The 23215-nt window shown below is 37.5% G+C and overlaps 1 protein-coding gene across 1 annotated transcript in view; it reads left to right on the forward strand.

The window, feature by feature from the left end:
* The window catches only part of LSAMP (limbic system-associated membrane protein), a 293017-nt gene that overhangs the window by 230780 nt on the left and 39022 nt on the right, over nucleotides 1–23215 (forward strand). The window contains exon 4 of the mRNA XM_011355436.1: nucleotides 19531–19665. Coding sequence (XP_011353738.1) covers nucleotides 19531–19665 — 135 coding nt within the window. The remainder of the gene's footprint in view (nucleotides 1–19530; nucleotides 19666–23215) is intronic.

The following is a 23215-nucleotide window of genomic DNA, read 5'->3' on the forward strand; positions in this document are numbered from 1 at the left end:
TAGGGCCTTTGAGATCTTCAGTGGTAAAGTTAATTTCCCAAGGCTGTACCTTTCTAAAGATGATTGTCTTCTGACTCCCTGTAGCCATTTTTTCTCGGTCTCTACTGAATAGACTTAATCTTAGTCTTGAGCCTTGACTCATGGCAAAGAGGACAATTTGACAGGGAGAAGGGATGAAATCTCTGTGTTTCAGGATCTAAACCATGTGGTCATTTCGGGCTGTCAATCCCTATGAGAATGTCATACCATTTTTTCTATGGTCCACCAATTTAAAGAACTCCCAGGCAGCATAAAATAACAAAGAGGTTTATTGTGAATTTGGGATAATACTACTCTCAGAGGGGAAAACTTTCAGCTCTTGGAAATATAATTTCTAGTTTCATCATTTGAAAGCTCCATGACTGCTTTGTTCGCATTTCTCTCCTATCTTGTTGAGCGTTTGTGTGTGATTTTATATAATGGCTTTTCTCTGCTGTGGGAACCAAAATGCTATGCACCTTACAGGTTTGTGATCACCATCTTTCCAGCAGGCAAAATAAATGCCTGGGGCCTTTTCAGCTTTTTTAGAAAGAAACGAGTATACGGCTGTTAGTCTGATTCTAACTTTTACTGCATTTCTCCTGGGAGCAACTCCACAGCAAGTGTAGCAATCTCTTCCCTAGGAAGTCTCAGGATGCAAGCTCAAATAGTTCAGTTTATACCTACAGCCAGAGCTTTTAAAGATTTCTTTACACCATGACTATGTTGTTGAGGCCAGGGCAAAGGAACCAGTGAAATGGAGCTTTGTGAAGCTTTTGTGAAAGCTTTGTGAAGCTTTTGCAGTGAAAGTGTATATCCGAATCACCACTGAAGTGTTAAAATACAGATTCTTGGGGCTCATTACTGGACTAGAACTTCTGGAGTTGAGCCTAAGAATCTTCCTTCTTAAGGAATTTCCTAGATGACTTCCTAGTTCGGGAACCACTGCTTTAGAACGATATTTAGGATGACCTAAAAGTAAAAGTGGACTCATGGGTATTGATAGCATAATTATGTGAAAATAATTGCTTAGATCCTAGGTCATAGAATGATATTTCTGAAATGCAATCTTGGTGTCATCTACTACACTCCCCAGTTTAAAGAATAGGAAACACAGTAGCCCAATGGAAAATGCAGTTCTTGCATGTTAGTGTGTTCCTTTACACTGGGGGTTGTCAAACCTTTTTGTTAAAGAACTGGGTAGTAAATAGTTTAGTTGCAACTGAACTCTGTAGTTGTAGCTGATAATAAATAAATACATGGGCATGGTTGTGTCCCAGTAAAACTATTTATGGGTACTGAAATTTTAATTTCTTATAGTTTTAATGTATACAAAATAGTGCTCTTGTTTTAATTTTTATCTTTTAAAAATGCAAAAAAAAAAAAAAACACCACAAAACAAACAAAAAACCTTGGCATTAGATCAAATTTGGCCCATGGGCCATAGTTTGCCAGCACCCCACTGCACCTCTATTGGTTCTAACTTAAACAAATTAGGAAAAAAATAAACCACAGAAAGTAATTGTTTTTATTTTTTCAAAAAGATTTTTTGTTATCAACAAAACGTTAAGAGATCTATCATCTATCTAATTTTCTTACAAATATTTGTGCCCAGGAAGAAAAGATTTTTGTTCAGAAAGGACATCTGTATTAATCTCCAGTCATATTTTTTACAAGTGGTTCACCAGATATAGAGCAAGTTATTAAAAGTCTAAGAGGTAAAAACTCTTGGAGACAGTTGTGGCAGAAAGAAAAGGAGGCTAAAATGAAATTAACATTTAATGATCACCTACTGTGGCTGGGCGCCGTTCATTGTATTCAAAAGTAGGGAACTAGTAATGAATGTCAACAATAAAGGCAAATTTAATTAGTGGAATATCAATATAATAGTTTCCTAAATAGTTGCATCTCCTTTACTTTTCAGTGTTATTATACTTTGTTCTATCTTCCCACCACAGTGAAGGACGTGTAATAGTTGTCAAATTTAATTCTCTACTATGTTTTCTATTCTGAAGAACTGTTACTCATTATCTAGGGATTAATAAAGGGAGAGCCACCCAGCTTGTATTTATAAACAGCCCCCCAACCCCTCTCTCTCCACAAAGTAGAGAGATCCAGCTTTATGAAGAATCTCAGGATATCTAACAATTTCCTGATGTATTTGGCTTTTCACATGTGGCTATCAAAGTTTCAACAATTGGCACTTGATCTATGCAACAGCCACACTTCTCCCATCCCTTTAACTTATTTAATTTTAGTTTTTCCCTTGATTTTTTTCCTTTGGAACCTATTTCAGCGGTTTTCAGTCTATGCGCTAAGGAACATTGGTGTTCCAGAAACTGAACTTAGTGGCCCTGCTGCTAAAATGGAATATTGGCATTCTTTTCCTGATTTGTTAGAAGGGAAATATTACTAAGTAGAATTATATTAATTGAAGGTTATCTCATTAAAAAGTTTTTACATTTTTTAGTGTCTGCACCTTTTTTTTTCCTGAATTAAAATCTAACCATTCAATACAGAGTAATCACAAGATCACATTATCAAATATTTTGAATCTTGTATTTGGATTAATTTGTTAGAGTATTATCATTTTCAGGGGCTCTGCTACCTGAACAATTTTGAGAGTCTGTATCCTAGATTATAATTTGAAAAAGTCACTAGTATCTTTTCTGGAAAATAGAATATAAATCTCTATGATTTTGATTAAATTTAATGGAGTTACTTTTAAACTTTTCTTTACCCAGACTTCATTTTAAATGTCTCTCAAGTTTCATATTTTTGACTCTTTAGTGAAAATTATATTTTTGCTACTTTAAGAAATAATTCCACATTTCTGCTAACCCAAATTCAACCACTTACCTCTCTACATACTCGTGCATGCACACACAAACACACACACACACACACACACACACACACTCCTATTTTATTCCAGAGAGGGATAGATTTCTCAATGGCCAGTGCTTAGATTGGGGAAGGAGGAGGTCAAGCATCTTACTGCTTTGGAATTGCATCTATTTTTGATTAGTGTCATCCATCCAAGCTGTGTTCTACCATAGGTTTAATTAGCACATGCAGTTTGTATGTAGCCACGCCCTCATTTCCCATGCCAGTGGCTGATAGCTCTTGTCTATGATAGCGCTGGACAACTCTCTAGATAAACACTCCATTAGATAATAAGAGTTAAACAACAGAACTTTTCTATTATTCCTGAGTGCCTTGATAACCTGCCCGAGCACAAACTTAAAGCCCTTAGACCACCTGAAACTATATCACCAGGGATATTTGTTTAAAAAACATTTTTGGGGCCCTCTGGTCCTTTAAAGAGAACTAAAGACTATCACTATATTGTCAAGAGTGACCACTCCAAAATTTTGTGACTCTTACACTTTCCTATACCCAGCCACTTCTGCAATCATATGCTCATCTATTCACTTATTCTCAGATATGTAGAATGACGAGTGACCACTTCTTAGCATGGTTATTTTATGTCATATCCAAATGAAGTGCTTTTGTGAATAGACATAGGTTCAGTCAACCAAAACAAACCTCTGTCTGTACTGACTGCCAACATGGCTGATTTCTTTTCTGGAGGTATCTGTGAGTTTATCCTAGACTGTTACAATTCTAGTAGCATTTTCTTTCTACTCGTATTCTTCCCTATGGTCTGATTTACTTTATTTTTTTCTATGCTCTCTCTGTGCCTCACTCTATTACTCTCCTGTTTGCATTCTTTTTCTGATTTGTTAGAAGGGAATTATTACTAAGTAGAAGGTTATCGCTTTATACTCTTATGCTTTCACACCTTCCCTGTGGTCTCCTCTACCCCTGAACATAGCAGATCAGTCAGTGTTGCACAGAAGCCACTGCTAAGTTTGCCTTCAGGTGAAACCAACCATCGGTCCACAGGGGGTGATCTGAGGTGCTTAACTTTTTTACCTTAAAACTGCAAGGTTTTTTAGACCAGTAACCTAATATTGCTTCAGTCTATGTTATGTTGAGATATTGATATAATCAGCTTTAGCCTTCTGGAAACCAACAATATTTTAAAATAGTACACAGAGAGGAGATTTGAAAACCTAGCAATTTCTTGAAGATATCCTAAGATCTCCTTCTCAGAACTTACCCAATTGTCTCTGAAAAACTGGATATTATTTTTCTCAAGTTTAAAAGACCCAAATGGACCCAAAGACTTTTCATGTGTTTTATAGCTATTCCAAGGCAGACATACTTAAATATCATAAGCCATGACCTTTTTATCTGCAACAAATTTTACAACAAAACTTAGATATTAGAATGATCTTCTGTCTCAGTGTTTACTACCTACTTCTTAGTCACCTCAAACATTTAGACACACTAAGCTAAAGTTTTGTAAAATGTGCTATCTAAATTTGTGACCCCCTCTTCTTCCATTCTAGTCCCTCCAATTACCAAGAACCTATTCCCACAAGTAGCTATCCTGATTTCCCGCAGACTGACAAGTCCCTTAGGTGTTAATTGAGAATTAAGACATTAGCTGATAAAAGGTATAAGCACTTGCATTAATATTTGCATTGCAAAAGAAGTCTTAATGGGAAAATAATTAAGCTTTAAAGTTTGATATCTTTGAGGCAATTTATCCTGCCCAGCAACTTGTCAAATCTCACTACACAGGAAGCCCCTGCTTTGCATCGCCTTATCTAACTACACATCATGCTGGCCACATGTAATTTCAGTGTAATTCCGCAACCAGAATAGTAGAGTGTGAGGTAGAGTAGCTCAGAATACTACATAATATGATCTAAAGAAATTAAATCTGTCATCTGTTTACAAATTAACTTACTCCTAAAGGATCTTCTAATACTTGGGAAAGCCAGTAGCCATCCATCTGTCATTTTTGAAGTTGATGGACAGCTTATCCACTAATCAAAGAGATTTTGTAACAAAATTCATGCATAATGGAGGTAGGAAAGGCAATTTGTGTTTTCTCATCCAACTTTTCATGTAAATGGTCCTCTTTTTGGTGATTTTTACAATATGGAAATCTATTGACCATACTAGGCAAAACACAGTGAACAGCAGGACAGAAGACAATTTAGAATTGTGACCCAGGCTTTGTGTAGAGTTCTGGGCAGGCTAGCAGGCAGGCAGTAGGCATTGGCTTTTGTCAGGAACCAAGTATCTAGAACAGGTAGACATGCTGGCTAAAAACACTAAGGTCACACGTACATCTTGGCTCTGTCATTTATCTGTGTGATGTTGAGAAAGTTCCTTAACTTTGCAAAAAATTAGCTTCATTTGTAAAGAAAAAGACAATAATATGCACATATATAGGTCAATGAACTAGCATATGTAAGCAGTCTATGACACAAGTGGTATCAACAAATAGAGACTGAACTGTTAGCTTAAGAATGAGAATTGAGTGTCAAGTTCAATGTAGAATGTTGATTATTATCATAATTTAAAATTTCTCCTCAAACTCCCCTGACCTAAAAACTGATTGACCCTCAATCCCAGGCCAATGTTAAACCTATCAGCTGGGGTTAATCGAAGTCCCTTGAGAGAAGAAAAGGGATGTAACTCTGGATGTCAGACTACTAAAATCAAATGGATGGTTTCCAAATGCAGGTATGCCTAAGAATCTCCTAGGGAACTTTTATAAACACATAGATTCCTGGACCTCACCCTTGGAAGTTCTGATTCAGTAATTTTATGAAAGGGTTTAGTGACCTACAGGAATAATAAGCTCCCAAAGTCATTCTTATATAGGTGGTCCATGGATCACACTTTAAGAAACACTGGAATAGTTGATGGCAGGAACCTCAGATAAGCTGATCACTATGTCTGGGCACGATATTTGCATATTTTTTCTAAATTGAAAGCAGAAGGGAAAATACATTGATTTAAATCATTACTTTTTTATTTTGAAAACAGCAGTAAGAATATAAATATCCATCTGAGAAGACATTATTTCTGCAAATATTTGATGAATAGAGTTTATTTATAAAGGATGCTAGATAATGTATTAGAAAATATATTGAATTTTTTGAAGTACATAGAAAATACATTCAAAAGGATAAATTTTATAGAAAAGCTTGTGCTCTCATTTCAGTGAAGATATTTTTAGGAAGTGCATAAATAATTATGGTCCAAGTGGCTTGCTTTTTAAATATGTGATCCTTGGATAGACTCCAGAGACTCTTAAATAAATGGATAATAGCATACAGAGTAGATATGCTGTCTCAGTCTGTTTGGGCTGCTATAACAGAAGTATTGTAGCTTGGGTGAATTAAACAACAATTTATATCTCATAGTTTTGGAGGCTAAGAAGTCTAAGGTCAAAGCACCAGCAGATTCACTTTCTGGTTCATAGATGGCCATCTTTGTTCTATGTCCTCACATGACAAAAGGGGGAAGAGAGCTCTCTGGGATCTCTTTAATAAAGGCACTACTCCCATTCATGAGAGCTCTAGCCTCATAATCTAATCACTTCCCAAAGACCCCCATCTCTTAATACTATCACATGGGGATAGGATTTAAACATATGAATTTTGGCAGGACACAAACATTCAGTTCATAACAATATGCCTTGTCTTTATCAAGTGTCTTAAATAAGTATTTGACAAGTCCTAGGTTGAAATCTAGATAGTTATTCTGTGTGATTGCAGTATGAGCCTTATATGAAAGGTATGGGAAGTTGATTGGCTGCCTAGAGCAAGACAAAATGATTTCAACATGGGGCTGGGAAATTATCTGATATAAACAAATGGTTGAGTACATTTAAGTTCTCGGTTGGGATACAAAGTTCTGTGCTATACAATGTGGGAAAATACACTAAGCCTGATATTTTTGTATGACAGTTATTAGTTATCGCCTACTCTCCCATTCATAAAAGTTCTCCATATAGACCCTATTAATTGTATACTTTAAAAAAAATAATTTTGTGATTCTTGCCTATTAAGCTGCGAGGGGCCTAAGTCACTAGCAAACTTGGAAGCTGACAGAAAGAAAGGAAGATAAACAGAGTTTTAATTGAACAGAGTTTTAATTGAACTGGTTCTTTCTATCCACACTCCAGGCCTCCTTTCATTTCCTGTAAGACTCATAGTTCATATCATTAAGGAAACTCAAGTTGGGATAATTCTCAGAATATTCAGGTCCAAAGTGCTCTGACAATAGTAGGGCACAGAGGTGTCTGGGTAATGGTCCTAATCAAGGCTAGTAGACTATTAGTCAGTGATTGAAATGCAGCAAAAAGATTTTAGCCTTGGAGGAAAGGAATCAGTGACAACCAGATGATGGATCAAGTTTATGATTTAGCCCAATGATAGCCCCAGCTGGAGACTGGAGTGTAATGTGAGTGCCAGTGACAAGATCTGAAGAGCAGTTAAGCAAACTGGTACAATGAGGTAAAGAGTAAGCAGGGCAAAGGCCACTGAGTGTGCATATAGATACCTTTCACCTTTAAAGTCAGCACTTTCAGTCCAGACTCCTCTCAACGGTGGAGAAAGAACTTTTAACAGTAGGCCGGGTTTGAGTATTGCTGCTTCATGGCAGAGTGGGCTGAGCCTGCAGATCACAAGTCTTTAATAGACACAGATGACAGTATAGAAGGTAGGGTGAAAGAGACAATACCCACATACAGTCATTAAAACTCTGCATTATTCAGCCAATTAGGGAATTTTTCTGATTTCATATAATGTCAATTTCTTGCTACTATTCGTCCTGTCATTAGATATTGGTGCCTTATTTCCCTATTAATTCTTCTGTCTTTATGCTAGAAATAGAAAAATCTCAGAGATTATCATTATGAGAAACCTGCCCTGAAGATATAGCCACAAGGGTGGGTATGTCCTTCCCCTGTACTGAAATTATTAAATCCAATTTCATTTTAAAAAAAAACTTTTAATGTAAGTAATATATGATCTATGTCAAAAAATTCAAGCAATATAGAAAGGCATAAATTGAAGGGAAATTCCCTCACCACACACTTCTGGCTCTTTCGATTCCATAATTCAGAAGTAAGACTATTGTTGACATTGTGTAGACATTGTGTATATATAAGCAAATGTGTTTTTAAAAGCATATATGTGAATATATGCATTTATGTGTGTGTACAACTTTCAAACACAAAAGAGAATATACTATACAAAGCATTCTATAACCAATAAACCATTTTATGACTGTATATCATTACATTGTATGAATTAAATTTCTTAAGTATATACATTTATATAAAAAGTATGACATAGTAAGCACTTAATAGATACTAGATATAACAATGCTAAATATTTTGGGATAATTCCTTTCTTGTTTAGCTTTATAATTTTCCAACTGTATAGCATTTCTAGAAAATATAGATTAGTTTTGCTTGTCTACAATTTCCAGATGAGGAGATTTATACTGTATTTATTCTGTTTTATTTATTTCATATGACTTTATGTTTGGGAGATTGTCCACAGTGCCACTTCTAGCTGTCATCTATTCATTTTCTTTGCTGTACGGTATCCTATTATATCTATACACAGCAATTCACTTACCATCTACACAATGTGGGTGCTTCCAGTGCTTCTGTGAACATCGCTGCACATAGCAGTGGTGTTGCTGGGTCATATGCACATCCTCAGCTTTAGTAGGATCAGTAGGATCTGACATCTCCCAAAATGGTCAGACTAGCCTACTGCCTGAAAATTCAACTGTTTAAGTATTTTGGCCCTTTTATGTCACATATGTTATAAATATCTTTGTCATCATATCATTTATGTATTAACATTGTTGGTGAAGTTTCTATAGTGTGGAGAAATGTTTACTTTTTATGCAGTCAAACTAACATTTTTTTTTTTTTATGGCTTCTGTGCTTCATGACTTGCTGAGAAAGGTGTCTCCTTCAATATTATCTAACTATTGTCTTTTTTTTTTAGTACACTTATAGTTTAATTGTTAATTTTGAATCCATTCAAATTTGTTTTGATGAATAAAGCAAGGGCTTTTTTGTTTTTAAATGGGATAGCCTGTTGTTTCAACACCATTTTAGTAACAATAAGAGAAAAAGACAATTCAATAGGTAGCTAGTTACAGTATTGATGTACAAAACTGTGCTTTTTCTAAATATAGCTAATACCAGTTAGATAATGGCAAAAAAAAAAAGAACCCAATCAACAAAAAATAAAAAAAAAATATTAAATATATAAGAATAATCTTAGTGCATAATTCTCTGGATTTAAGAGAAAAAAACAAACGATTGATGGATGAATAAAGAAGACTTAACTCTGATATTTTTAGATAGAATCAAAGTTATAATGCTCTCTCTCTCTAAATTAACCTCTAAATCCAATATAAACCTGATCGGAAGACCAAATATTTGTCTTTGTTTGATTTAGAAGATAATTCTGAAGTTCATCTGAAAAAAATATGTGGAACCAATCAGGAAAACTTTGAGAAATGATTATTCATATCCTTCATTAAAATGTATTGAAAAACTAATATAATTAAAATAGTAAGAGACTGGACCAAGAAGAGAAATAGAATCAAGAAACAGCAGAACCAAGAAACAAACCAAGTTGTAAATAGTGGTAGCATTTAAAATCGTTGAAGATATATGATTAATAGTTATTGATTGAAACTATTAGACAAAGTTCAAGAATATTGCATGAATCCTTTAATCCATTTCCCACTCACATAAAGTCAAGTCAAGGCCTTCCAGAGCTGTTTAATATATTTATCCTTAATATTATATTTATCCTTGATGAGAATGTAAGTTTTATAAGAATTAGGAATTATAGCTTTCTTCTACTTCCTCTATTTTTTGTATTTTCTGTTTAAATTATTGTCTGGTACATGGTAGCAACTGATATTTGTCAAATTACCCTTTATGATTGTACTCGGAAGCCATGCTCTATTGTTCAGATCACAATTGACTTGCATATATATTTTAAGTATTTAGGGTTTTTTATACTTAAAAAATACTTTGAATTGTTAATGTTATTTAGCATTCTGAGATACCCTGGCTCTATGCCCTTTACTCACTAGATGGTTAAATTCTTTTTGTCAATAATTATCTTCTTTGGTTTATAAAAACCTCAAATAATAAATTAATAGATAAGGAAATAAAGTGGAAAATATAATTAATTTTATGTCTAGTTGTTTAGAAGGAATCTCCACTTGAATGTCCTTTAAGCATTCAAATTCAACAGGTATAAAAACTGTATTATCTCCCCCCCTCCCATAAAAATATCATTCGGTCCACAAATCAGTCAAACCAAGAACTTTGGGGTGTCCCTTTCTCTCACTTGACATTTTAGAGGGGAGTTTGTGAAAGTAGCACTCTCCCATCAAACTAAGACAGCTTCGTGGACCTTCTTCATTTCAACCATTTAAACCTCTGTGGTGGCCTTTTTCTCTCCCTTTGTTTTTATTTTAAAAGAATTGGAGGAAACATCCTCATGCAGTGCTTTTTAAATGAAGTGACTTGTCAAGTCAGAGACTGTGGCAGTAATCTGAAAGGCAGTAAATTTAGCGACCCTCACTTGCACTGACAGCCTGTCATGCGCTTGAAACATAAATAGCAGTGGAGACAAATCGCTGCTGTTTTCCTATTAAGCTTTGGCCCACTGGCCTCGCAGCCTTCCAGGAGTGCGTGGGCCCAGCCTGAGAGAGTGACTGCTTTCAAGAGCAGACGTGAGCTCGCTCCTGGTCTCCCTCACTCTGCCTGGATGTGTACTCCCAACACTGCAGCTGCAACCCTCACTCCCACTGTGATCCATCTGCTACACTGAAAGGCCAAAAAAATCGGGCCAGTATTGAAGGGTGCTGGTATGCAGAGGGCTGCAACCCAAACTGAATGCTGATGGTGGTGTTGCCTATTTCATACATTTTGGTTTAAGAGCAAGAAGCCAACTGCCAGACTCCTTTGTTACTTGTGTTGACCCCGAGCAACTGTAGGCTTCCCACCTTATATTAAATGGGAACATTCTAAGAATATCACTTTAGTTCATGCTTAAACCATTTCCTTTTCTGGCTTATCGCCACCCGTTATCCCTACTTTTCTCTTCATTACTTATGTATTGACTCTAAGCAAGAATAATTTTCTAAATTGGATAGAACAGCTACTTCAGCAGTAAGACTAGCTGAAGAAGTAAGGCTGGGGATTTTGGGGTGAGCCCAAATGAGGTCACTGCAACATTAGGGCCTGTAATGAACAGGCAGAGGGCCAGATGGGGTTATCGTCTGCTCTGTTTTAATTACATTTCAAAGGCTTCTGTGGCAGCCACAAAACTATGCCTAGCAATCCTTCCAGGGCACAATTGCCCTGCTGAGTTTAACACATTCACTTACAAAATGCCAATTGATTTATGTGACTCTTGAAAACAGCAACCGCTGTTCTCATATCTCTTGATATTTAATCCTCTGCCATGGAAGAATCTCTAATGACAGGTCGGGTAATACCTCTACGGTTCTGATAACAATGGTGAAAGATCTTGGTTGTTGCTCTCTCTGGTCAGCAATTCTTATTCTGTCTTACCCCCTTCTTAGTAAATAGTCTAGAAAATAATCAACATCTGCAGGAGTCTTTACTTCTATTTTATTCCAAAGGACTCTTCTAAGTTGTTTTTTTGTTTTTTTGTTTGTTTGCTTTTTTTTTTTTAGTTTTACCTCTTTGCTCTTCTTCCCCACACTCCTGGAATAATAAAAATGAAGCGAGGCAGTGACTCTTTGCTTTATGACATACGTTCCATCATGCAGGTGTTCTGCCGTCCCTACTATAGTAGTTTGAATTAGCACCAGTGTGTATGTAACACAATTAATCCACATTTAGCCCCAGTCTCTTAGGTACCTCATATTTCTGAATGCCTATGGAATGTACCCCCCAGGATATTCTAGGAAAACCTGATATCAACTATGTCAAGGATCAAGCTCATTATCTCTACTCCAAAATAAACACTCTTTCCCAGTTTCCTGAGTGATACCAACTGCATTCAAATGCAGGAAGTCACTAGCTTTCAACCTACACACTGCATTTAGAATATATTTCTTCATACCCAAGACAACTCAAGGGGACTACAGAAGACCTCAGGGCAGGTGTAGGTCCAAGTATATGGTGCATATTCCCTTTTTCTGCCTTCACAGACATTGCCACCCTTTCCCATTGAGCCCTGGCTCTGCCTCAGAATCACTCTCAATGTCAAGAATCATCTTCACTTTCGCAGTAGTTCACAGAGTGGATTATCACAGTACATGTTAGGACTCAGTGCCAAGAAATTTGCACCAAGCATTAGTGGTGTTGAGATAGAGAGGACTTTAAACAAATAGAATATTCATGGTATCCCATGCTTACACACGATGTCTTCTTTGGAAAAGGAAGGAGAGAAGAAGGGAAGGAAGGAAGGAAGGAAGGAAGGATGGAAGGGAGGGAGGGAGAGAGGGAGGAAGGGAGGGAGGAAGGAAGGAAGGAAGAAAGGAAGGAGGGAGGGAAGGAAGAAGAAAAGAAGGAAAGAAAATGACATAAAATGCCAATTTTATTCAATACTTTGTGAAGCTGGAAGGCTCCATTGTATTTTCATTGAGATGCAGAGATACCAAACACAGCAAACCCAGAGTCTTCATACCACCTCTCACACCCTAGTGTATGCCATGCTGTCACATCACACTGCTCATTTCTCCTGCATGGAGAACCCTATTTCAGTAGGCAGGCTAACCGGGTTGCCATATCATTTCATGAGTTATGAGCTCTTATTCTCTCTCCTTATGTTTTTCAGCTTCCTGAAAACTCACTTCTCCCAGCAAGTCTTTCCTAATATAAGTCCATTCTACACTGTGTCTGTAGCTCGTTTGTTGGCTATTGGCATTTATGTGCACCAATAGCTTTATATTGTTTTGTGGGTTTTTTTTTTGTTTTTTGTTTTTTTTGGCGGGGGGGGGTCTATAAGTAAGTGGGTACTAAAATTTTAAATACCAACATTTTTCTACTTACTACTTTACTTGATTCTCTCAATAAAGTTAAGTGAAGAGGACAAACCTTATAAAAGTTGAAGGCTGTCTTTTTACTTTATCTATAACTGAATTCCTTTGCTTTGGAAATTCCCCAAGTGCCCCATCCTCGACTTCTCATTTTATACTCAGAAACAGAAATAGAGCAGATTCTGAGAACTAAGAATCCAGCCAACTCTAACATTTCCTGGAATTCCGATAATAAAAGTAGTCATACCTAGTTGGGAGTATGGGCTCTGAAGGTTCACAGACCTGGTTCAAACCTCAGCTCTCCCTTAGTAACGTTATAAACTCGGGCAAGTTCCTAAAGAGTCCTATCTAAACATGGGTTCCTGTGTTTCTTCATCTCTAACCGATCTTAACAGTATTGCAAATTTTATAAGATAGTATCTGAGTCACCTAGCACAGTGCCTAGAATATGTTTATTAAGTGGTATGTCATTCAACAGTCACTGCAATATTTCGTGAACACTCCAGCATCCAGCATTATGCTGCACACTGGGGTACAATGATGAGCAAAACCAGATGTGGTCCCTATAATGGACTGAAACCTATTATCAGTACAATTTCTCTTCAGAGAACTAAACATGGGGGATCTTGATTTCAAGCCTCACATTTAAAAGGGCATAATAGTTTCTAAAAACTGAGACCAAGTAGGTGGTGATGGTTAAGTGTTAGTACAGTAACAGAATGTCACAGCCCAGGACTGAAAAAAATGCGTGGATGGCAACTTCCGGGTGGATGCTGAGCTCAAACTATGTTAGCTAGCTGATTTTTGTATGTGAAAGAAAAACTACAAACCGTAATGAATTGGATCTCTCTGGATGCCAAGAAAAATAATGCCAGAGCATTCTTCATTTGGCCCATGCTCATTCATAGAGCCAAAGCCAGTTGTGAATCTTTCCTGGCATTGTGCTTGCCTCCGGTTTTTGGGTACTAACTACACCCTTTGGAGCTGCAGAAGGCATGGGGCCAGTTTGCATAATCCACACCCTGTTGTGTTTTACTATTCAAATACAGAACATTTCTACAGCAGAGTAACCAACCCCTTCCCTTCCATGTAGCTCAAAAATCTGAATAGTCAAATGCCCCTTTCTCTAGAGAACACGCTCTTCTTTTATTTACACTCCTCTAACCCCTCCTTAAAATCATCTCTATTGTACCACTTCTCTGCCCCCCTCCCCATTCTCTTCAATGCATTGCTCTTTCCTGTGTCTCCTCATTTCCTATGATTGCTGCTTCTGGCAACTCTATCTACCCGCCCCCGACACACGTTCTTTTTTTCAGTCATGGATCATTTACCGCTCTTCACCCCTTCCTTAATGGGTGGTGAGAGGTAGCAATGAGAAATGGTTTCGGCCTTTGGGCAGAAACATTGTCAAACACTAAAGGATCTCTCGGGTGGGATGTGGAGCTGAGGAACGAAAACTTCAAAGATTCTAGAAAGAGACATGGCAGGAAATATAAACAAACCCATCCCAGGCATTTTTCCTAGATTTCTTGTGTTTCTTGCTCGCTTCCTTTTTTTAGCATGTTTGTGTAGAACGTGATGTGCAAAGAAAAGTAGAGAAAGAGATAAAAACAGGAACAGGTGAGTATGTCCTTAGGGGGGAAAAAAAAAGAAAACATGAAACAAACTGTAAGAACAGAAACTTGTTATAGCATTTGAAGTTAGTACAGGAAACTTCAAATGGCATCATTGATTCGCAATCTTTTTTTTTTTTCTCACCCTTTCACTCTCCCTTTCTACCAGAGACTCACACAAACACGCATGTACACACACACGTACCCTATAAGACAAGTTCAACTTCTCTGCTTTTCATTAATCTGTATGTGTTTGTGTTTATAACTAATGTATTTACAGCCACCACTTGTAAATATTCAAATGTAGGTGAATAAAGGGAATGTCAACACTATTTCATACACATCTTCCCTTCTGTGAAAGAATGATCTACAGAGAGGTTATAAGACTCTTCTGGGAATAATGAAAATAAAAGTGATTTATCCATTTCTTAACATATAACAGTCCTTAGAAGTCTGCATTTTTAAAGTCATAAGAAAACTCAAATTTAACAAGTTTACTAAATTTTTTTCTCTATCTCAAATAAGGGAAAAGAAAGGCAGATACCATAATGATTATTGATATAGTAAGCTTTTTTAAAAATTCCAAATAAGGGACCGGTTGTTATATCCAAATAGGGCCGCTCTATTTAGTGAGCAAATATTTGGGTGTTAGTGAATTTGAATTTCTTTGCTAGTTCCTAAAAGTTAGAATGGAAGGTTATATTTGAATAAATAGCTATTTGTGTGTGTACATGTACGTGTGTGTGTGTGTGTGTGTGTGTGTGTGTGTGTGTGTGTGTGTGTGGAGAGAGAGACAGACAGACAGAGAGACAGAGAGACAGAGACAGAGAGAATGAGAATGGATGGGGTGGGGGAAGAGGAAGAAGAAGAAGGAGAAAAAGGGAGAAGAAAGTGAGAGAGAGAAGTGCCATGGAAACATGTAGTTTTAAGTGGCTGCTTGCTTACAAATGCCTGGTTGACCTTGGAAATCTAAATAAATCAACATTTCAGACGTGATCTCTTTAAATTTCACCGATGCAGGGTCAGTACTCTGAAGGCACTATACTTAGAAGGCAGCACCTGGCATACTTTAATTGGAATATTCCTGGCTGATTTGCCTCTATGTTAGAAAGCACAGGAGATAACGCTCTTCTTGCCATTACCTTTAGGCCTTTCTTTCTTGATTTACGAAGAAATATTACAAGAACTAATATGTACAACTTGAGTAAACAGTGACTGAGAGGGGATGTGCTAATTATATGCAAGAGTTTGAAAGGTGCATGCACTGAGGAGGACCAGAAGTTATTTAGCCTGATAACTGCATATTGCCAGGAGATACAAAAGCACATTAAGTAAAGAAAAATTTAAACTAAACACCAGATCCCAGAACAAATATAACACTCAGCCATGTGAGCAAACTTGTGGAAATAGGTTGAGATGTTTAAAATCCCAAAATATTGAAATTTTCATTTCAAGTAAACATTTATACAAGGACAAAAAATAATAGATAGGAACAAGAGAAGGGCCTGAATTGTAGCCATAGGGCTTTATTCTACCAGAGAACTTAACAGGTTAAGTGTCACATTGTGGCCTAAGAGTTTTCTTAAGGTTAAGAGAGTAAACAAAAATGGTGACAGGACCCTCGGGTTAAGAGCAGCTACTCAGAGTGAACTGAAAGAATGAGAGAAACATGCCCTGATGGGGACAGACACATTGGGGCAAAGGGTAAGCCAAAGAATCTGAGTACATTTTAGAACTTTGTGACTGGAGACCAATGCAGTATATTTTATGCCTTGAAACAAGAAATCGCAGTTGACCAGATGAAAGGAAAGGCATTGTTCCTATTTCCCCTGGGGGCTCTGTGGTCTCCACGCCTTTTTCTGAAATAATAAACCCACACAGCAGACACCTTCTCAAGTCATGGCCAGAAAGTACATCCTTTCTTCCCCAGGAAAAGGGTACTCTTGTTAGAATCACTAACAGGGAGTGGATTTATATCAGCTTCTCTTACAGAAATACTTAGCCACCTTTCAATACTTAGCTCTCTTCTCTTAAGCTATATGATGTGTTGAATCTGACTCTAGTTTTCGCTTGTGTTTCTTAATTCAATTTGGTTACCTCAACAAACCAAAGGAGTAACTAATGTTGCCAAACCCTGTGCTGGTTTAGGGGGATATTGCGAGTAAGACATGATCCCTGAGGAATTTATTATCTGGTTCTTTGGCTTTCTAGCAATAGGAAAGCTCCCACTTCTTCTCAGCTGTGGATTAATGAGAAATTCTCCAGCGAAATAGGAAAGATAATGTGTGTGGGCAAAGTCTCCTGTGGGAGCAAGTAAAAAAAGGCTAGCACAAAGCACCAGGAAGTGCAAGAGTTTGAACTTGAGGATCCAAGGGATAAAGGAAGAATGACAAGGAGGACTCAGAGACGTTCTTTAGTATTTTAACTTCCCGTCAGGCTAGTTGTATGAGGGGAGATCATCTAGTTTCTCCTACATGTATTTGGTTTCCACCTTGAGACTCCCTGACTCTGCTGAAACAGCAATGTATGTTGTTTGCTGAAGATGAAGGCAGCCATGAGAATAGAGAAGAGTTATCACAGGGGAAGCAGAAATGATCTTTCTGCCTTATGGGTGGGGCACTTAAGGGAAACCTCCACCTTCATCTTCAGGTTAGAATGGGAGACATGGGATTGAAAATTCATTCCATCAGGATCTGTTTTATTAGCTGCTCATCAGGAAAAAAAAATGAGATTATTAATACTTATATCGGCATGTAAGAATACCGGGTCCAAAATCCAATAAATATTATTTTCTCTAGTTCATTTCAATGTTTACTCTCATCTTGCCATCTTCCCAGACTGGTAGGACCTTAGACGATGCAGCTAAAATCATTTTTTGCCCTCCTAGAACTGGTTTGTATCTTTTAGAAATTCAAAATGCAAGGTTGAGATCCATTGTTACCATTTCTAGATATTTTATGGAATTGAAAAGAATTGTGTTGTTAGCCATCTTTAAGAAGACCATACTTTCTCTCTCTCTCTCTCTCTCTCTCTCTCTCTCTCTCTCTCTCTCTCTCTCTCCCTCTCTCTCTTTTTGAAACAACTCTATACAGACTTGGGAATATAAGGTCGATGGGTGTGGGGCAGGGCAGGGCAGAAATCCTAAAACATTCTGAAATAACTTTAACTCTTTTCTCATTCAATCCATTATTATTCTTAAGATCAATAATTATGTCTTACTGTCAGTTCTCCTTTAGAGTATTTATACTTAGCTAGAAGATTCTTAGTATCAGTTAGTTGGTATAACATTCAGTCCATTGATACAAGTATGTAGGATCTTTTTTTCTCCAAGCCCAAATCTTGCCATGCTAACCTAATAAAGTGGACTATTACCCTTTCTGAGATTTCTGTATTTTTTCCTGCCACATCCCACTTCTGTAACATAGGAAGTCAGGTCTGACTTCTTTCTTAAATGTGGAGAAGAAAAAAGAAAACAGACAAGGAAAAAAAATTAGCCTTTTATAAATAATATGCAGCCATATACTTATTAACTTATAAAACATTTTCAGTAGAAGCAGGAGCTGGATAACGTTCAGGACTTCAGAATCAAATAATTTTATATAGCTATTGCCATTTTGTGACCGAGATTGCAGTTTCCTCAAAACTAGTGATGGTGACATTGACAGAAGACTTGAAGCTTAGAGGATTCCTGACAGTTGTGTTGTAAAATGTTATCAAAGAGGCTCTATGTCTATTAGGAGCCTAGTTAACAATCTTAGCTGATATATTTAGGCAGTGCATTTGTCTCTGTGCTGGCTGGCTGTTTGGCCATCAGGGAATTCCCAGAAAAGGAAAACAGCTTGTGGCCTTCAAGCAGAGTTATTAATTGGTACCATTTACTGCAGGATGACCAGGAGCAAGTTTTCTTCATGATGGCAGGACTGTGTCCTTTAGCACACTCCAAGCTGCTTTATCTTAATCCAAGTAGCAATAGGGTTTTGCAACTTGAGGGTGAGGGTGGTTCAATTTAGCTACAGTTGAAATCCATAGGCCTTTCTGGCCAAGCTCTTCCTGCTCAACTTCTTTTCCTCTTCACCTTCTCTTTCTCCTTTTCTTTTTCTTCCTCCTCCACTTTCTCTTTGTTATCTATCTCCCCGCTCCCTTCATGAAGAAAGTCGTTTAATCATTTATACTCCACATGAGGGGAATATAACAAGCCTGCCAGTTTTGAGATTTCTTTACTAAAATGAAAACATCCAACTTTATAGAACCTTACAGAAAGGGCCTCCAGACCCCTAATTCCTGCTGTTTAAGCCAATGGTATTAAACTCCGTACTGCCACCTCCATGTCACAAAATGCACCATCGGCAGCACATTCTCATGGATCTGGCCCATGGCCTGAAAGTCTCAGCAATGATGTAATTTCATACTGAACAAGGAAACCATAACTGCAAGATGGGACTTCAAACGTGACCCTTATGAACAGCATTCCACTGGGGGAGAAGACTGAAAGTTTCTCAAAAGGAAGCCAGTTCTCCTAATAACAATTCTGGTTGAAAGAGTGCTTCGCAGCATGGTGTGATTAATGATGTCAGTGCTTCAACTCATAACCCCTCTGAGCCCTTTACAACTGTATGTACATCCCCTGGTCTCCCATACGCTGTCCCCAGAGCTCCCTGAGAGACTGAGCCAACTTGCCTTCTGTGGAACTTAGCATTGCCTCCTTGCCTGGCTTCTTTCTTGCCAGATTCCATTTTCCCACTCCTACCAGTTTTCCTGAGAACATTTCCCCTTTAATCACTTTCATATGACTTTTTGTCTTGGGGTCTTGTGGTCTGCTTCTGGGCAACTCGATTTCAGACAAAGCACATTATAAAATTATTGAAGCGCCTCGTGGATTTATTGCCTCAAAAAAGGAAAAAATGGATGATCTGCTGCATATTTTAAACTTTAAAAAAAAATCATGCAAACCTCTATTTTTCAGGAAGAGAATTTGAAGGAGAAGAAGAATATCTGGAGATTCTCGGCATCACCAGGGAGCAGTCAGGCAAATACGAGTGCAAAGCTGCCAATGAGGTCTCCTCGGCGGATGTCAAACAAGTCAAGATCACTGTGAACTGTGAGTATGGCAGTAGCCAGCGGTTTCCGCATGCCCAGGGCCCACCTCCACCTCCACTTCCAGCAAGCTCTAAAGATCCCATTAGCGAAAGAACATTGCATTTCAAGCAGATGTTCCTCTGGTCAGGGATGCACATTTATACATTCGACACATCCAAGGGCAGGACTTGGCCTTTGAATTTGATAAATCAACTCTACCAACTCTAAATATAACCCATAATACATTTAACAATACACTCTGTCTTTTATTCAGACTGTAGAATTAAGAAAACATGATCAGACAGCACTAGCATTTCTGGCAATCACTGTTCTTGTCCTTGTGGAGACCAAGGTCATACCACTTTGGAAAAAGCAACAATTCATATCTGCTTTAACTGGAATTTTCATCTTAATGCATTGTTTGTCAGAGAGAATAACCCAAGATCATATTTTATTCTCTGCTATTTAACTAATTGGCCTTGGGAACGAATCCAAGCCACTGTGGTCAGATACCAAGCGTCCCTGGGGGCTAATAGGGATACCTGATAAGTTAATGTTGGTTATCTATTTGTCCCAAAGTATGGGCAAAATTTATCTAAGATGCATAGGTAAGTGGGCATATTTTGAACTTCTCAGATGAAAAGATCTTTAGATGTAGTTCAAAAGACAGAGGGCGGGGGTGGATCCATATGATGTATGTCACCTAACAAAGGAATAAAGAGAATTTGTTTACCCTACTCAGTTAGGAGTGACTTTCCACATCATTTAAATTCAAATTTTCACATCACACAATGTGGCTAGTGACAGGGACAAAGGGATGCCCTGACAGTTCTTCTCTCCTATGCATTTAACATACACACAGACACACATTTACAAACAACCCATATTTGAAAGTATGCTTTAGATACCTATGTGCCAATGATTCTGTATAAATTCTCTGGCTAAGTAGATATAATTGACTCCGTTTAAGAGTTTGAGACACTGAAGCCCAAGAAGGTAAAATTGCCTTTCCAGGGTGACACCAAAAGCATGAAAGAGATTCAGACTCAGGCCCATTTGATTCTAAAACTCAGGCTATCAGGAGAAAGAGAAGGAGAAGGGGGAGTTTTCAGTCGTAAGTACCTATTATATGCAGCATTGCATTAAGGAACTTATATTTGTCATTTAATCCTCACAATAAACCCGTAAGATAAACATTATTAATCTAACTTTTAAACTTTGGGAACTGAGGCACAGATTGCTGAGGAAACTTGACTAAGATGACCCAGCTATGCTGGACTGCACTGTATCCCAGGGCCTTGCTCTAGCCTTGCAGCCTTCTGAAATAGACAGTGAAATCTCCTTCACATCCTTCCTAGAAGAATCCAAAAGATAAGACTCTGCCTTAGACATTTATGGCACTCGTTCCCAAGAAGCATGGGTCTGCATTTAATGAGCTCTGAAGTGCTTTTATCCTGTAGCTGTCTGCAATTTTTTTAGTAATAGAGTTTTGAAATGCCAGTATTACTATTTTCCAGTACTGGGTGTGTTTCAAAGACACATTAATGATCTCAATGTTATAAAATGCTTTAGGACCTTTTTTTTCACATGAAAGGCAATTTCTCTGGGTGTTTATATAAGTTATAATTGGGTTAGTTGACTCTTTTATGTACACATAGCCATGCCATCTCTTCCACCCCTTCTCTGACTTTTGGAGTTAAGATTTTATTTTCTTTTAATTGACCTTCATCTTAATTAGATTTCTGAAAGTCCAATCATGGAGTACATAGAAAATATTTATGCTTCCATTGTGTGGAACATCAAAGTGGTCTGCATTGCAGATGGTTCCCAAGATCAAAGCCAGCTGCCTGGGACCTATTATTATTAGCGCAATTAGTCTGGCATTGCTCCTTTTTGATTGTCCCCAAAGTGTAACTTAGAACAGAAGAAAATACTGATAATTTTTTTAAAAAGCTTTTATGAAAATGTGAGCTTTTTGCTAGTGATGAGCAAACCACAACAGAATATGAACAGAATCTCAAGATTCTGAAAAATTACCTCATAACAAATTACATGAAAATCTATGAGTTTAGTCAGATATCCAGTATGTTCTAACCAGCAGCACCTAGCACATGCCTAACTTTATAAAAATTGCTCAGTAAATGTTTACTGAATGAGTACATGAAAAACTCACAGGTAAACTCTGTCTTCTTAACATTACTCCAAACTTTGCAAATGATGCTGGTCACAAATCAGGAAGTATATTCTAATGTCAGTTTCATTTGGAATCACCGTTTTACCAACACTTTATTAACTGTGTTTATATTATATTAAAACAACTAGCCATTGCTCCTCTTGCCAGGTTCAAACAATTCATTCTACTTAAATGTAATTGTATTAAATAGCTGAAGTATCCAAGATTAAATTATGGGACCAGGTCTGGCTGACAAAACTCATGAATACTGAGAAATATCTAGTACCACTTTTGTCACTTCATCTAAGCCTGCCTACTATGAAACCCATTATTGAAACTGAATCCTCTTCCTTTTCAAAACACAGGTTTGGAATTACGGGATTAGGATGGCTGAAATAATTAATGGCTGCATAGGTTATTAAAATGAAACAGACCCAGAATAAGTACCACTAAAAAAAACAAAACAAAACAAAACAAAACAAAACAAAACAAAAAAACCCAGTGCTAATCAGTTTCTCCTACTAGCATTTCATTGATTCCTTCATTCAAATGCCAAGAGATAGTTGTTCCTGAGTACCTAGATCTTGGGCTGTAAACAGGAGATAGCAGTTTCTCCTGTTAGCTCATGAGATAGCAGTTTCTCCTGTTAGCTCAATCCTTCTCCACAGGTGGTCAGTGGCATTGCACATCACCGTTTGATAGGCAAAATCTATTTTCTAAATGGTAGGAGGTCCTGGAGTTTACAAAAGCTAAATTATTGACCTGAAATCTCTTCAGATAAATAAGCTTAGTAAAATTTTGGACAACAGGCAGGACTTCTGGTTTCTTGTATCTTACTTATAATACAGCTACTAATTTCTTCCAGATGGATACCAGCCACAGGGACAGCTGTCCTTTTGTTACAGGTTCTATGAGTTACCCCTCAATTTCAGTTCTCAGAGTGCATTAAAAGCAGATCTACTTATGGGTTTGTCTCACCCTAGTGCCCAGTATATTGAGGATACTATCTAGTACATAGTAAATGTCTAATAAGTACAGCCTATTCATTTTATTTTGACTCTTCTTACACTGGACTCTTTTCTTATTTCTGGAGAAATTCTTCTGAAAAGCTGCCCCAGCTCTCAAACCTGCCTTCCCACAACTATCCCTCCAATTAGTATACATTGTCACTCTTTATAACCATTTTTCCCCTATCTCCCTTTTAACTCAACTCTGCCCCAACTCTGGTATCCAGAGCTAACCAAACCAACATAGATGCTGGGAGGCATGAGACGCTGGCATTTCTAAAGTTCACCCTTATATTTGATAGCCATTTATTTAGAGGAAGTAGAGGTCACTACCATAGAATGCAGTTAGGACTGAAGACATCTCTTGTCCCCAGATAATATATATGTATTTT

Source organism: Pteropus vampyrus, unplaced genomic scaffold (assembly GCF_000151845.1).
Source record: "Pteropus vampyrus isolate Shadow unplaced genomic scaffold, Pvam_2.0 Scaffold1, whole genome shotgun sequence".
NCBI lineage: Eukaryota > Metazoa > Chordata > Mammalia > Chiroptera > Pteropodidae > Pteropus > Pteropus vampyrus.